The following is a 17,099-nucleotide window of genomic DNA, read 5'->3' as shown; positions in this document are numbered from 1 at the left end:
GTAAGTTGCAATAAATGAGCAGAAAAGCAGATGAACTGTAAACGATCACCGAATTTGCCCATGGCTCGAGAGGGCGGTTTCATGCCGCCAGATATAGCTAGCCGTGGGAAATAATTCTTTGCGTTGTAAGAGACACACTTTTCAGAGCAAATATTCTTTCAAAAATATTCTTCGCCCCTAAATTACTACACTTTAGAAGCTTACATTATTTGAATTGTGAAAAAAAATTAACGTTTCGTTGGTGTAGTCTGCTATTGTAAGACGCGTCTTATGTCCATGCGTAGCCTATGTTAGTGCCGTGAAAAACTTGCCTGAGCCCCCGCTTTTCTATGAGAAACTAGTCTGCATGCACTAAGTGCTGGCTCTAGGCATGTCCTGATGCTGTGCTTAAAAATTTTGTCAAGAAAAACATGAATTAGGAAATGCAACCCTCTTCTGCCACAAGTGACTGCAGTGTTCGTGCCGACAAGTGCAACTTGAGGGTATTTGCGTGAATTAATTCATGAAGTGGAAATTGCTCCTGCATGCAATGCACGGCAACCACCAGTCTTCAAAATGAACCAAATGCAATCCTCGGCGATACGGTTAACATAAGTTGCGCCTGTCGAAGTACTTTGCGCTTTTAAAGTGCAGTCAAATCTTGTTACAACAAACGGCGTGACAGCGAAATTTCCACCGCAACGAGGTATTTCCAATTCCCCGTCAGCATACCATACTAGGCAATGCAATTATCTTCCCCCACAACAAACAGGTTTCGGAGCAAGGTTCCGCTTAACGAAATTTTTCCGAGTAAGCGGCCGAATTTATTTTTTTGCACGGCCACATGTTAGGCTTCATCGTCGGCTGCCAAAGACTGTGCACTTCCAATAGTGCCACTGACATTCCTTGGAGAATCGGAATTAATGTGCAATCATGTGCGCATAAAGATGCGATGCTGCCCACGACTTCCTGCGATGGTTTTGCCGATGGCTCGGACTTCGCACTTGTGAACCACAGTCGTTGGTGCACGGCAGCTTTCGGCGTTTTCGCTCACTTCGCTGACGAAGGTATAACAGAAATGAGTTCTACAGCGTTCATTTCCTTGTGAAGCAGTTGTTTCAACAGAAATTGGTTTAAATGTTAAACGTTATATGATAACTGGTGGCTACTTCCAGAGCGCTTTTTCCGAGGTTTCTTTGTGGAGCGTGTCAGACATTAGGCCTAGCGACACTGAGCAAGCAGCGCGCAACAACTTGCTGTGGCCCGGTGCGCTGGTGGGCATTGCGTCGTTGCAAGAATGATGCCAGCTGGGATGCACTCTAGTGCTCTAGTCTCGCTTTTGCGCCGCAGGCAAGCATTGTGATCACTTTTTTTTTTTCCCCGACCGGTGCACTCCGGCACTGACTGAGCACAGCCACTGTGAGTGTCAGTGGTTCTTGGCGGATGTCTTAACAGAACGACACTCTGCCGGTATGTTCGTACCGTGTGTCGCAAAACATAAAGCGTCTTCGAAGAATCTGAGAAACTACATTTCTGGTACGTTATTTAATGAATTAATTTCGGGGTGCATGTGACCGCTACTCAACACGCAGTGATGCGGGCGCTCATGCACGTAGTTTACGCTGAAACGCGTCCAGACAGCGCGGTCTTAGTATGGGTTCTCGCACGACGAAAGCAAGGACACTTTTAAAACACGTGCGGAAAAATTAGTTTTGATAGCAAATTTAGCAGGTGCGTTCATTCTTTCGAGTGCCAAGAAAATCTCCATGACGCCCATTTCGAAATGGCGAAAGACAAACACTGACAAATTTTTGTAAAATAAGCATTCATGAACTATCTGGTCTAAACTGTCAATGTTCTAGCTTGATTTCACATCGAAGCTTCCGCTTCAACAAAATTTTTGAATTTTGTTGAAGCAGGATTCGACTATCTCTGAGACTCCTACGAGAAATGTGCAAAGTGGTTATGACAGCAGACTGCTGAGTTCTCAGTTCACAAAGAACCTTGTTTCCTTCTTTCACAGTTCAGTGCACAGGTAGCACAGATTCCTGCTGATCAAAACTCAGCTTTCTGCGTAAATGGCTTCCAGTGAGGGGGCAAATGGACTTTAGGCCTTGTAGGCACCAAACACTGTGCTCAGATCACTTCGAGTCAAGCGCCTTTGGATGCTTCGCCCCTGCCTCGGATCTCAAATGAATTGCGTGTGTAGCTGCACGACACAGCCGCAAAGCGCACAAAACTCCAGCATAAACTACAGTAATGAAAACGAAACTGAACATCCAAAAAAATCCAATCCATAGCACATTCAACAAGCCACTAGATACCAATCCATTGGGCTGTCTTCCCGGCCATAGCCTCCTATACTTTTTCATGCACCCGCCACCAGATCGCGCTGCCTATCCATACCCTGTCCCAGAGCAGAAGCAGACGACGCAGCGACGCTGCTTGCGCGCGCACCCGTGGAGACACGTTTGGCGTTCGTATTTGACATGGAACTATAAAGTAAAATCGCACGTTGAATTGACGTTTGTACACAGTGTGCATCGGAAATAAGCAACACAAAACATGTTGTGGAGAACCAGCCCTTCACCAAAAAACGCCTAACTGTGCGATCATAGCTCACAGCTTGAGGGTCCTTCATGACAGCGGTTTTATTTCAAACACTCTAGCCATGTCGTGTTTGTCTGTTGCCTTCATTGCAAAATTTGTGAATATTGATCGAAAAAACTTCGTCAGCAACAGTTGCAGCAGGTTCTCTTGGGATCCTGGGATCGACCACATCAAGGTTTTGCGCTCGCTGAGTATTGCAGCGGCATTGTTCACAGCCTTCTTCAAAAGGTGATTCATGTGCCTTCTTTTTGCGAGAAGAATGCAGATAAATTTCTCTAATGTGTAGAGAGCTGCTAAATGTTGTCCAGATGGGTAGATGAGTCCACCGCGGTCTTGGTGCTTTATCAGCGAGTTCGAGGGCGCCGAGGCATTTGGCTTTGTTAACAGGCTGACGCACTCCTCGCATTCGATCTTTTCTTGTACAGCTCTTGCCAAGTAGCTGCCAACTATAGCCAATGCTGCGACATCTGGAGTAGGAAACAGAGGCTGTCCTCGCTTGAGTCGCTCTGTGAGCTCTCTGCATGCATCTGCAGGGAATTCGCTGGTTTCTTTCCTTGTGTTTTTCTGTTGCGGCCATTACGTTGCTCGTACCTGACACGGACGTGATTCCAGTTTTCAGAGTCTTCTTAATACCTGAGAGAACAGTTACGGCATCCGTTTGATCATTTGAGCCTGCCGACTTCCTCAGCCAGCCAAAAAACGACTCGATTGGGTCAGACGACATTTTCCTCGTTAAAACAAAGTGAAAGCACATCTCTTTAAGAAGATATCAAATGCACTCAACATTTGAACAAGTTGCCATCACCAGATCTTCGTTAGTGTCGTTGGTGAAGAAGTTCTTCGCCAGGCACTGGGTTTTGAGATCAGCCAGGTAGTCGAGAAAGCTTGCTTCAAGCCAGATTAGCCGTTCATCGCTAGTAGATTCGAACTGCTTGCAGTCGGCATTGTGTTGCTGTATGTGCTGGGTACAATTGCTCAATGTCCATGAGCGTGAACCAGCGGTGCATGGTGTCCATGAATTCAACCATTGGTCCGACATCCGCGAAACTTGCGCCGCATGTATGGCCCGCTTGCTGTTGCAGGAGCTTCAGTGCAGCTGTCACGGCAGGAGACAAAACTTGAATTGCTCTTTTCACGTTCATTTTTTCAATATTTGTGGGGAACACGTGTTTTCTCGTTAGAAATCGAGCTGGCTTTACAAGGCTGTCTTGCTGCATTTTGTAGAGGCTCTTCGGGTGGCTTGCCATTATTTCGCCACCTTTTCCAATGTCACGCAAAAAAAACTGCGATTACACGTTTTTGACCTAGTGACACTGATCGAATGCTAAGAAAAGCTTTCGATTCGGTGTTCCTGGGTGCTGAATGCAATGCGTGAGGCTTCTGTTGCATAGAAGTTGAAACACTAATACATTGATTTTGTGGTTGTCGGTGACGATGCGCACGACGAAAAATCCGATGTCAACTTCCTTCAGGATGTGTCGCATGAGCGTGTGCAGCTCGCGGCCAGTGCAATTTCTCGTGAAAAAGATAGGCCACAGGTGTTTTGAACGAAACTGAAAGGCCGTTGAGGACGAAGCACAGAAGTGATTTGGCTAGCACAGCTTCATTTGTTGTTTCCTTAGGAAAGCTCCCACCATAGTCTACTTCGCCGATGAAGGCGTCCCTTTTGTTTATGGTCAAGTAGCCTCTGTTTCATGCTCATTTCGTCTACAATCAACTAGCACGCTCTGGTTTGCGATGAGGGATGAGAAGTGAGCTCGGTTGACAGCCTTTGCTTCACAAGTTCGGTCACGCCGATTTCTCCATGTGATGAGCACATAAAACACTCCAGAGTGCTTTGACTGGGAAGCTGGAGATAGCCTGTAGTCTTTATAGGCTAGTATGCACGAGTTGAGAGGTTACGTAAAACCACAGCATGGCACACTGTCAGATCAGACTGCGTTGGTTTCATTTTTCCGAGATTCTTAACTTGTTCTACTAATACTGATGCAGCCAAGTCTTTCTCCTTCGATTTCTCAACAACTTGGAGCAATGCATGAACAAAGCACTCTTCCTTGAGCTTTTGTATTTCCTGTTTGCAATTGTCGACGGTATTCTTAAGCTGCTCAATGCGTGCGTTTAAGTCTCGTTCTTTGCATCTCCACTTTCGTTTGTCCACTGTTGAAACCACGAATTGTGGAGACACCTGCACTGCTCTGTCCATCCTCACAGTCGTGGTGATGCAGCGCTCACTGGCGCCGTTTTCACTGCTGGCAACGGTTCGGTAGCGGTGCAGTCCACAGGTGACAAATCTTTAAAGGCGACGTCGACAACCGGCAATTCGTCGAGTGGATGCGGACACAACTCCATTTTGTTGTCATCAATGACTGCTCATCGCTTCGGTGGTAGTGGGTTGGCTAGCGCAGCAGCCTCGCGCTTTTTCACTGACGCGTCGCTTCTCTCTCTTTTTTTAGGAGGCTGCAAGTACGTCGGATATCCTTCGAAAATGCTGGGGATAGAGTCTTTCTTGCGTTTCCGAATTTTACGACCTTCCATGAAGTCAGAGAAACTGAAGTGTCGGCTGCATACAGTCGAATAGCACGACGCCGCATTCGGTACTCAATTTTCACAAGAAATGACTTTTAGCCATTTTGCACACAGTTCTGGATCGCTTGGCATTTCGTGGAATGATACGCCCGGCGTCCGTTGTTTACTGGATGACTTGCAGCGTGGCACACAGCAGTACGGCATCTTGTCGGGCGCAGGCCACCACGGCCGATTCCTCACTGCAGATAGACAACTGATTGGGTATAAAAAAGAACGTAACACAAAGAGACTATAAGAACTATGCATTGTAAATCAGTGATTTTATAGTAGCAAAGCAATATACGTTGCAACGATGCCAACAACTAACACGTGGTCGCAGAAAATCTAGTAAACAAACAGTCGTTTCATCTGTGTACACTGCTCACAAATTCGGTCATGTATCCCTGATATTTCAGGAAAAAAATATAAACATGCTGTTGTCGCAAAATGCACATGCTTACCTGCAACCAACACGACGGAAATCACATAACTCTTACTTGACGGATCGGTTTGGGTGCTTCGATGGGCCTCGATGCGTAGCTATGCCTGGTATGCGAGAGCAAGTGTGCTAGCAAGTATGGGGCGCGAGCGCCTCTCGTGGAGAGCCGAGGCGTAAATCGAGGAGGAAAGGAGAGGGCAACGGACGATCTCCGCTGCACCATTGCGCGGGCACGAAAAATATATAAGGCTATGTCCCGGCATGCTTCGGGTGCCCACGGTGGATGAAGTGAAGAACCTCCAGCTTTCTCTCTAGTGTACAATAAGAAACTCTGTGGTCACTTTGTCACCAGTTGTGCTTGAAGGAAAGACGTGGCTCTTGAAATGAATATTTCTATTATTAAAAATATCTTAATGAATTTAGGCATGTATATGTGTTTCTGTTCTTTTTTAAAAATTAATTAGTTTCAGTATATCTCAGTTAGTTCCCATATAGAGGAAAATAACTGAAGCCTGACTCGTTAAAATCTTAGAGGTTGTTAAGATGCTTTTTTTTTAATGTTTCGGCTTAAATTGAAATGGGGCTGTAGCCAAAGACCTGCCATTTGGAGCTGTGCTGTAATATTGTTATTGAAATACAACATCATATAAAAGTGTTAAATTTTGTCCAAGCACGATTATAAAGTATAGTTAGGTGACATTATTGTTCACAAAATTTGAAATGTTCAACTCAGCCAAACAAATACAGCATAGCTCCACAGTTTAGTTCTTTCTGAATTCAGTGGTATAAGATTAATTGAAATTGCACCTTAAAAACATACCGCAATACCCGCATATAATACGGACCTGCATATAATATGAGGTGTAATCTGGAGACAATAGAAACGGAAAAAAAAAGTTTTTATCCGCGTATAATGCGAGTTAGGCAGACAGCTCGAAGGCGTTCCAGAAGTCTTGAAAACTGAACGTACTCCGATTATTTGCATTCGCTGGCGCGCCGGATACGACACGTGTAGCGGGGCGCCAAATATCTGGAAGATACACATCGGTCGCTGCGCTTGCGCCTACTCGTGTTCTGTGCAATAAGCATGTGCAGACCAGTTCCGGCATACGCGCGGGCACGCAGGCATGCATGCTTCGGAAGTGTCCGTAGTCGGTTCTTTAGTGGTCGTCATCGTCGGGTGTACTGCCTTCCGAAAAACCGTTGTCAGAGCTATCTTTCTACAAAAACACGTCCTCGGTACCATCAATCGCATCTAATATACAGTCAAGCCCACTTATAACGAACATGAGTGTCACGCGGCGTCCGTTCGTTATATCCCGAAGTTCGCAGTAAGTGGACCACAACTTTAAAGACAGTTGCTTGTCAAAACACAAAATATTTTCTTTGCGGAAAAGTCCATGATGGATGTCTGTTTCTGCAACGCAGATCCAATGAGGGAGGTTTCCAGTTTATTTAAAGCAGAAGCGTGCTCTTCACCGAGGCCCTTGGCATAGACAAGTTGTCTGAGGCTCTCTATGTAGCAGTTGTTACAGCCGCTCTTATGGGTGCTGGCTCCAAAGTTTCATCCTCATCTGATTCCTCCGCGTCACTCTCGTCCCGCACTTCAGAAACAATGCCCTTGTCTGTGCACGGTTCTGCGGTGACGGCGTCGTCATCGACAGAAATAAAATCATTCCAACGAATGTCATGACTCCCCATGTCGGGAGTCGATGACGTGCTGCCACAAATTGCCGCCGGGCTGGTCATCTTCCGAAACATCAGGCTCGGCATCAGATGCTGTGTCGACAAAGCTGGCCTTACGGAGGCAGTTCCTCACGCCAGTGGCCGTCACCTCCGCCCTGGCTGCTTTCATCATCTCTACCACTGAATACAATGGAAATGGGCACGGTGTTTCCGTCCGCCATCCTGAATTCAACCAGGGCCCGAGATTTGTACGAAGTCAATAAAATGTCCGCACTGCAGCAAGAGTGACAAAAGCGCGTGATGGGGTAGACATGCGACGTGCACAGGCGGCAGTGAAGGTAAAGATACAGACGCAAAGTGCCAGCGGAGAGACCAATGAGGGCCATCCATGAGTGTCAGTGCAGCCATCTCTTGGCTCCCACGGAAGGCCTGCGTCACGAAGCGTGGCCTCTGCGATTGGCACCGGCGGCAGCGCGGTTGATCGCGGAGGCCACTCGTGGATTTGCAAGAGAGTGAGGAGAGGTGAGCGGAGTTGCAAAGAGGGGCGGTTAAGGCGCGTCAGCGGGGAAAGGGTAGCTCGCTTGAGAGTGGCATGAAACGGGGCGGGCAGTTCGCATGGGATGAGGCTCGGGAAAACATGCCGCGCGCCGGGCGCAGAAAGGGTTCGGAGGCAGGTTATCTCACATCGTGGCGCCGGGTTTACGCCGTCCATTCGCTGTGACCTATCAGCAGGGCTTAATGACGTTCGTTATATGTGTGATTTTGTGAATTGAAACAATGTATATTTTGACGGTCGTGCAGGTCTCGTTCGTTATAAGCAAAAGTTCGTCTCAAGTGGGGCCGTTATATGTGGGCTTGACTGTACCACATTTCTTTAAGTTAGAACCGGTGAGCTCCTCGAGAACTCTAGGCCAAGTGTCCGCCATCTAACTGCACAGCGTAGCTAGAGAGGCCTGTGCCCAGCAACATTAACAGCAGGATCTCCCTAGCTTATCCAGACCATGTAGCAGTGCTTAATGCTGTACCGATTCTTTCAGCAGCTACGATTACTTTCCTTTTAAAAGCAGCCAAGGACTTCTTTCGTGGTCCAGATACCATGGGAGGCGTGATTGTTCTGGGCGTTGCGAGGTCAGGTCAGCATAGTGACCTGGTGTCGAAATCGAAACTACAGACCTAAGCCACCACTAAATAGCGCCTCCGTTCACTCGAAGCGTGGCGGTAACGGCGCTTGATAATAACGAAACCGGAATTGCAGATTTTGGCCGAAAATTGTTTGGATTTGCATATAATGTGAGGTGGAAATTCAACATGCTAAAAATCTGGAAAAAGCCTCTTGTTATATTATGCGGGTTTTTACGATAGTCCATAAAGCTAGTCATGTTGGCAAAAAACACGAAGCTGAGAAAATCGCATTCGAATTGTGCGCACCAGCCATTCTGAGCTCGTTGTAGAGGCCTCAAAAAACAGCGGAATGTGGATGTTCCTAAAATATTTCACAGTAGTGAGTAATACCAGGTAGTGGGGAAGGGGCCCAGCTTTCAAGCAAAGTTTAAAATGGTGGGCATCGGTTATGCAGTCGTGGGAAGCGACGGGTGCGAAGTCTTGCCGCATATCACCTTTTCTAGGCTGCAACGGCGCGAAATGTGTAGATATTTTAGAAGTTGGAGGTCGAATTTTGGACATGAAGCTTTTTAGGCAGGGACTTCTGAGTGTATTGATTCCGAATGTGCCATTTTTACAAAATCAAAATTTTCAAATTTTTTATCATTTCAAGACTCGCAGCTCCCCTTAACCTCCTGGTGTACAATGTGCATGCACTTCTGTCGCTGTCATGTTGAGTTGGAGTGTGTATCAAAGTAGTCCTCTTGCCAGGCCCGTTCTCCATGCCCGTTCTTCATTCGCAGTACACAGCGGAATCACGTTAATACGAACCTGGATGATACGTGTTGCATTATGATACAAATTTGTGAAATTCCCCGACTGGTGTGCATTGTGTACATACCTGCCAGCCCCTCCGATTTTTTCGTAAAATGTAAGAATTTGGACCTGTATTATGAGTTTATGAATTTTGCTGCATATTTTACGGGAAATAAATTTTATTTGCAAAAAAACATTTGAAATTCTGCAAAAACTCATCGTTGCCAGTGGTACCCTGTGCCATCACGAAAGGGGAATATGTACCATCTGTGAAATTAGCAGCAGCAGCTGGAACATTTTACAGTAAAACATCATTAATTTGACCCAACTAAATAAATGTTTATTCCTGCTCCTCAAGCCTCGTCGATTCAGACAATCCCCACTGCCGCCAGAGTCCGGCCAAGCGCCTGTGTAAAACTATGGTTTTGGGAGCTCGTTTATTTGAATGCCCATGGGCTGACATCAGCCATTTTGGATGGGCTCCCAAAGTGGTGCCATGACGTGGACTGACATGCTCGACAAACTGATCACCCAAATATTCGTTCCCAGGCCTGAATTGCATTGCTTTCGGCTCCCCTCTAACATGCACGCAGCTTCAGGTGATTTGACGATCCTCAGGCCCCCGGCAATACGCCGATAGAGAGTCTGGCCATGTGGTTTTGTTTTCAGAGCTTCGCTGCCAGCCTGGAGTGGCGGCGGCTGTCAGATGCGCTGATCAGTCAGCCAGCCAAGCTACCAACCTACGCCATTGCTATATAGCGTCTCCTCTCGCTCGGAGCGTGGTGGTAATGGCGCTCGATAATAACAAAACTGGAACTTTGGATTCTGGCCGAAAATTGTTTGAATCCGCATATAATGTGAGGTGGAAATTTGACATGCTAAAAATCCAGAAAAAATTGTATTGTATGCAGGTCTTTTTAGCACGTTTGCGTCATCAAGTGCTGTGCCGCAGCAGGCAACCCCAAGCGCTTCCCCCCTCCTCTCACAGCAATTGCGACGATGATTATGCTTGGTTCATAAGGCTGCCCTCAATGCTCCCTTACGGATTTCGCCATGCCAGTTCTTTTGCGGCACATTTGGCAGGTTTTCACATCATTCTTTTCAAAGTAATATTTTTTTTTTATCAAACTTAGATTTCCATGGTATACACCTTCCACACGACCCGAATTTTGTTGTTGTATCCGTTATTTTGCCAATAATTGTACCATTATGTATAGTTTATTTTTACAAAGGGGCAATGGGAGAATTGATACAACTAAAAAATTTAATCGCTATTAGTGAGGTGCTGTTATATCTGGTATTGTTATAAGTCTATTCTACTGTATTAGCAGTAATGAATCTATGGAGGTTTCATGTTGCTGTCCTTGTGGGTTTTTGCGTCAGAATTTTTGTCTTTTCAATGTCATTTCAGCCTGGAGTTAAAGGGACAGTACCAGAGATCGCATAACTCTTGTAGCTTGTTTGGCCTTCCTTGATGTCTACTCGTTTTTTGTTCGTGTTTGTGTGCCAAGGAAGCTTTGCAGAGGTACTGTTCACATCTAAAAATGTGTGTGTACGTGCATGTGTGCGTGCTTATGAGTGAGTGGGTGAGGTACGACCTATTTCTATCTGGTATTCTTGGCATGTTTTTGTAGTTGTTGAGCGATGTTTTTGCCCTCTCTACATTTATTGCATTGCACGTTGTGCCTGGTTAAGTGTTGCTTTTCCCTGTTGTTTTGGTTTTAACCTGTGTATGAACTGTGCAATTTCTTTAGCTGCCTGGACCCCGTAGTTGCCATCGCAGCTATCCTGTCCGAGTCAGCTAAGCTTTTCAACAAGGACACTCAGAAGACTTCTAAGGGAAAACAGGTATTGTTCATGATTGTGCCTTTTCTTCTTAAGCCGGACTCCTTTACTAGAGAATCAAGTGTAAAGAAAGCAAATACAAGAATTTTAGCTGACAAGCCTGAAAATTTGATTATTTTTGTTTGGGGTCTTGATAAATTGTTTGAATGGTAAAAAAATAAATCTGGTGAGAAGCGAAAGGTACCCTTGCATCGCTGGTGAGGCATACCGCCTGAAGTACTTTCTGCTGTTCCTTCGCAGTAGCGCTCTCCCGTCGTCTCTCAACGCTTCTCGCACGTTCTTCTTCTGTCTCTTCGGCGTGGCGCTTCTTCCTAGCCTCATTGAAACGTTGAAGCTTCGCTTGCCGGCACACTATCATGGCAGGATGTTCTTCCTCCTCTATCGCAAAACCGGTTTCTACCCCCACCGGCTCTCCATTGGCATATATACATAGCTCTCCATTGACGTCACAGATGGTGGCTCCGCCCCTGTTGTCAAGCAGAGTACCATATCTCCATGATTGATGTGCTTGTTTACTCAAATTCCTCTGCTTCATGGCCTATGGTGACTTTGCTCCAGAGTTTGACCTCTAAAGCTTTTCAAGGTCATAAACGGAACTGCACTACCCTCTTGAAAACCTGGTGTAGTGAAGCTTTCGCTTCAATATAAATTTTAAGGACCCGAAATGGTTTGGTGAAGCAGAAAGCATGGGGAGAGGGAGGCATGCGAGCGGGAAACATGGGGAGCGGGAAGCACAGGGGAGTGGTGGCAAGAAGCGGAGGCACGGTGGCACTGCATGCATGGTTTTGCCATGCTTGACTGTGTTGCATGCTTTTCTTGCGCATGTGCAACACAGTAAACACAGTCAGTTGCACGCAGAATGTAACACATTATGCATCAAAGATAAACAATCACGCATTGCGATTGTTTGGAGGGGATGGTCGGCCATTCTTTTTTCATCAAGTGTGGCATGTGGCAAAGTCCTCTTGCTGAATATTGCTCGAGGTGCAAGCCTAGCAGTGTTTCTGGTCCACACAATAAGCTACTGTGAAGGAGGCCAAGGGGACGCCTCTGTACTGTTTTCCAGACATTTGAGACTGGATCTTTGGATAATTTTCACAGAATTCTGGCTCTGCTGCGTTCAAATTTATGAAAGTCGGTGTAGTATTCGATCACAGCCAAATATTCGGAAATTTTCTCGGAAATTCTCGAATATCAATTTCCTGAATTAGATATGATCCGAATTACAAACATATTGATTCATATTCAAACTTAGAATATTGGCACACCCTTAATCTTCCTAGATATTTCAGTTGGTTTTCGGCTACTTTAAAATGTACACAGTATGTTGTGATGTTCGTCTATTATACTTGTGACTTTTATAATATTTTCTTTGTTGTGCTGTCTTTGTAAACTGTTTGCTTTGCCTTATATTTGGCTTTGTCTTAATCTTGTGTCCGCTTACAATTTGCTTATAATGCTTTTGCTTTTTTCTCATGGGCACCTTTTGCATTTTGCCTCTGTTTTGATAAAGGGGAAACACAAAAGGCACCTATTGCTTTGGGATGTCAGTACACATTACAGATCCTCAGGTGGTTGAATAGTCGCCTCTTTCTCTCCTTCTTCTTTCACTCCCTTCTTAATCCCTTCCCTTACCGTGCATTTCAGGTGTCCACCAGATGACAGATACTGTGCAATATTGTTTCCTCAGAAACCAGTTTTCAATTTTTAATTGCTCCAGGACTTTGCCTGTATAGATTAAATATCTGAAGAAAGTGAAGTGCAAATTGGGGCAGAAATGTTTTGTGCCAGGCGTGTAACAATTCATTGCTTGGCATTTTCAGGTGAAAGCATGTTATGAGCAGACACAGACCAGTGACCATATTGCCCTCTCTCAAATCTTCGACCATTGGAACTTCCTGGGAGATGACCCTGATGAGCAGCAGTCATTCTGTCGTCACAACGCTCTCAATGCCTTCTGCCTTGAACTGAGCAAAGGTAGGTTGATTGTTCTTGCATGCTGACTGGCACTTGGGATTGAATACAGCAGACTGTCATTAATTCAAACTTTTGTTTATATTATCAGAAGGTCACCTAAATACTGGGAATCCTAGACTAACTGTGGTTTGCTGTTAGATACCTATGCATACAAATTGTATTTTTTGCCATTTTCTTTACAAAACGTGGTTATAAGCATTAGCATTACAGAATGGGTGAGTGAAAGGCAGACATGAAAGGGGATTTCTTTATTCAACTGGCAGTGTCTTTCTGGTTGCATGTTTAAAATAAAAAAGAAGAAAGGGCATTTGGCTCCTTTGGTAATAGTTGTTCATTGTTAATTTTGATGTCTTAGGATTAGAATGAAAGGTCCAAACCGTTGGAATGTATCGAATGGCTCGTAAAAGAAACAGTGACCATTTCGCATCATGGCAAATTTAATTCTGTAAAAATTATCATTGTGTAGAATGTTTAAACAACTGCTCCAAGATGGGAAGTGCTTCCGTGATCTCTTCTCCTGTGTGACACGGTGGGTGTGGAGCCTCCTCACAAGCAGCAGTGTAGATGTGAGGCAGCTTCAGTGCACAGACAGCTAACAGCACGTTATGAGTGTGCAGATTCAGCACCCTGGAGGAACGGAAGAGCCGCATAGATGGAAGTGAAAGAAATGAGCATTGATTATAGAGCAACGAGATGCTCACTGGTTTCTCTATGAGCACCAGTCAGCATCCCAAATGACATGCAGCTTGGCTTGACTGGTTGATGTGTGGCCAATGATTGTCACCGCCGTGGGTTAGTGCTGAAGCTTAGAAAACTACTCTACACTGTTAAGAGGGCCCTTTAATCATCATTATGCTTGTTGTTTTGTATATGCTGAAGCTTCTACTTGCAACATTGTACCAAGTAATTGAGGCTTGAAGGATACCATATTTGGATGACTGCTTCCCATGCCACAATATGGCCTCTTTGGGAGCCATCAGGATTAAATTGAACACCAAAGGGGCCACAGTTTCAGTTGATGCGGAACAACTAACCTTACGTATCAGACCGCTGTCACCACTCTCACACACTAGGTATGTTGTAGCAAGACAAAAAAGTTGAATTAGGCAAAACCGCTTTCGAATTGGGCAGCTCTGAAATCCATTGAAAATGTAGCTGGCCAACCAAAACCTTTAATGTAGAGAACGTGTTACTGGGAAGCAAGCTAGAGAGAGAGCACTTAAGAGTCTCTGAAACACTACCCTATACCCGTGGCTTTGTGCCTTGTAATCTCTAGCCATCAGTCACGACGAGTGCTTATGCAGGGCAAGGTTGTGCTGATCAGAGGAATTCCTTAGATCCTGGCTTTACTAGTATTCAAGCCTTGTAGCTGCTAAATGAATGGTGGATGCATTGGTTGGCTTTTGTCTTTCATGCACCAATGACTGTCGATTGCGAGCGTTTGCTATATAGTACCAAGCTTGGCACAGCGTTGCCTAGTGCTCTCTCAATTCTTGGAGGAAAGAGGCTCATAGATGTAGGAACAGCAGCAAGGCTGAATGGTGTGCATAGGGAGACTGGGTGCAAATTAAAGTTTATTTGTGTCAATGTATTATTATATTATATTATTATATTTATTATATTCAAAATAGAGCTTTTATAGGCTAGAAAATGTCAAATACAGGTATTCCTGCCACCTGTCATTGATATTTCATGGAAATCGCTGTGTCATCGGTACAGTCATTCATTTTGTGCGGATCCCTGAGGCTAGACCACATCACCCTTCAATTCCAGATGGGGATTGTGGAATCGTTTCTAGTCTTGATGTTACAAGTTTAAATCAAGTGCGAGGAAGAAAATGTTCCACATTTTATATCCTGCTTTGCCAGCAATAATTCTATTTTTTCTTGGTAGCAAAAAAAATCGGCATAGCAAAAAAAATCAGCATAGCTGGAAAGAACCATACAATGAATATTTTTCCTAGGATGAAAATTGGGGTGAAAAATTAGATGGAATTAACCTCAGTGCCTCTTTAAAATGTGTTTTTTAAGAGGCCTTGCACAGGGTTTCCTATCACTGAAATTGTGTGGAGCTGTTCGTCCAGCGTGCTTTTGCAGCTGCTGTGGTGTCACCTGGGAATTTTAACAGGTAATGATTGTCATAGAGCTCTGAAGCATGTTGTGCCGTGCTTTGAAGCAGGCCTTGCAATGAGCCCCGAGACACACATTACATCAGGTTTGAGGCATACTGCCGAGTGCGCTGTCAACACCCACATTGCGTAACGTGCGATGCAGGTTTTGCAGTGAGCTCTGACGCGCGTTGTACCAAGTTTGAAGCACGTTGTGCAGTGAGGTGTGAAGTGCCGTTGTGCCAATGTTCTAGAACATGTGAGCAGCTTTGGAGCAGGGTGGGCTCATGTAGGTTGCTGCGAAATGAAGGGGGTGGGTGCTATCCATACACACCTGGACTGTGCCTTGAGGGAAATGTTGAAGGGAGTGATAAGGGGGAGCAGTGTATATGCTTAGTGCGTCTGGAGCACATACGGTCAAACCTCGATATAACGAACCCGCATGTAACGAATTATTGAATATAACGAACTCTTGCAAAATATTTTTGTCAAACACATGTATTTTTAACTTCCTATAGCGAACGCGGTTCGGCATAAAGCTGATATAGCGAAGTTCGCGACGCCAAGCCCTACCTCACTTTAATAGCAGGCGGCAGGCTTCGTTGCGCTACAAGTGTGTTGTGCGGCGCAGCAAACGTTCAGGACTACCTCGCAGGCTCTGACAGTGCCGCAGATGCCACGTCAGCATTGAGAGTTGAGAGCCAAAAAAATCGTCCGCATCTCACAACCGCTGACAGCGCTGCTTCAGCGGCGGCGGCGTGATCGAATGTTGCTTTTGCGTTTCAGTGTTAGCAGCGGCGTGGCCGTCGTAGCGTTCTGTGGAGGCTCTGTCAGTGGTCGTGTTGAGTGTGGTGCGCAGGTATGCGTAGTGCTGTTATGGCGGTGAACGTGAAAAAAAGAGCAGCGCTGACGTTAAAGACCAAGCTCGAGATGATTCAATGTGTGGAGAACAGCGAAAAGAAGTGTGTTCTTGCGGACCTATTTGGCATCCCAAGGAGCACTTTGCGTACCGTTCTGAAGAACAAAGCTGTCATCAAGGCACAAGCACAAGAGACCACGCGGACACGTGCACAACGTCTTCTGCCCCCTTTGTTCAGCGATGTGGAGAAGGCGCTCTACAAATGGTCTTTGGATGACAGAGCTCGGAACATACCAGCGTTGGGACCGATGCTTCAACAAAAAGCAAAAGACTTTGCCTGTATCGTCAGTGCCAAAAACTTCATTGCCAGCTCCGGATGGCTGCAAAGGTTTAAGGCACGCTGTGACATTGTGGGAAACGATCTCTGGCGAAAGTGAGACGGCTAACTGCGAGAGCGTCAGAAAGTGGTTGGAAGAGGAGTGGCCGCAAATACTTACAAAATATCAGCCCAAGGACATCTTTAATGCGGACGAAACAGGCCTATTTTGGCAGATGCTATTTAGGCATACTCTTGACGCACGTGGAGAGGACTGCCATGACGGGAAGCAAGGGAAGGCCCGGATCACTCTTTTCTTTGCCGCCAACATGGAACACACTGTGAAACTGGAACCTTTCGGCATCGGGAGATTCAGAACCCCGAGATGCATGAAAGGGTGCTGCATACTCCCCATAGAGTATGCTTTCAACAAGAAATGTTGGATGACGCGTGAACTTTTCGCGAAGTGGATGCGTGCTTGGGACTGCGAGTTTGTGCGCGAGGGTCGCAAAGTGTGCGTACTCATTGATAACTGTACCGCGCACAACACAGATGTCGCACTCAATAACATTGAAATTTTCTTTCTTCCGCCTAACTCTACAGCCAAGTTGCAGCCTTTAGATCAGAGCGTCATCAGGGCCTTCAAGGCAGTTTACAAGGGGAGACTGATTGACACTCTTCTCGTGAAGCTTCGTATGAAGCAGGACTTGAAGATCGACCTGCTGGGAGCAATCCAGATGCTTAAAGTGGCATGGGACAGCGTGAAAGGTGAAACGATTGCCAACTGCTTTCGGCATGC

The 17,099-nt window shown here is 45.8% G+C and overlaps 1 protein-coding gene and 2 pseudogenes across 1 annotated transcript in view; 1 reads left to right on the top strand and 2 right to left on the bottom strand.

The window, feature by feature from the left end:
* LOC144106955 (ATP-dependent RNA helicase DHX30-like) overlaps window positions 1-17,099 on the top strand; it is a 113,777-nt gene that overhangs the window by 75,409 nt on the left and 21,269 nt on the right. Inside the window, exons 14-15 of the mRNA XM_077639920.1 lie at window positions 10,951-11,044; window positions 12,865-13,018. Coding sequence (XP_077496046.1) covers window positions 10,951-11,044; window positions 12,865-13,018 — 248 coding nt within the window. The remainder of the gene's footprint in view (window positions 1-10,950; window positions 11,045-12,864; window positions 13,019-17,099) is intronic.
* Window positions 2,599-3,605, bottom strand: LOC144106406 (uncharacterized; annotated as a pseudogene).
* On the bottom strand, window positions 4,307-5,218 carry LOC144107267 (uncharacterized; annotated as a pseudogene).

Source organism: Amblyomma americanum, chromosome 10 (genome assembly GCF_052857255.1).
Source record: "Amblyomma americanum isolate KBUSLIRL-KWMA chromosome 10, ASM5285725v1, whole genome shotgun sequence".
Classification (NCBI taxonomy): domain Eukaryota; kingdom Metazoa; phylum Arthropoda; class Arachnida; order Ixodida; family Ixodidae; genus Amblyomma; species Amblyomma americanum.
This window is presented reverse-complemented; position numbering and strand designations above follow the sequence as displayed.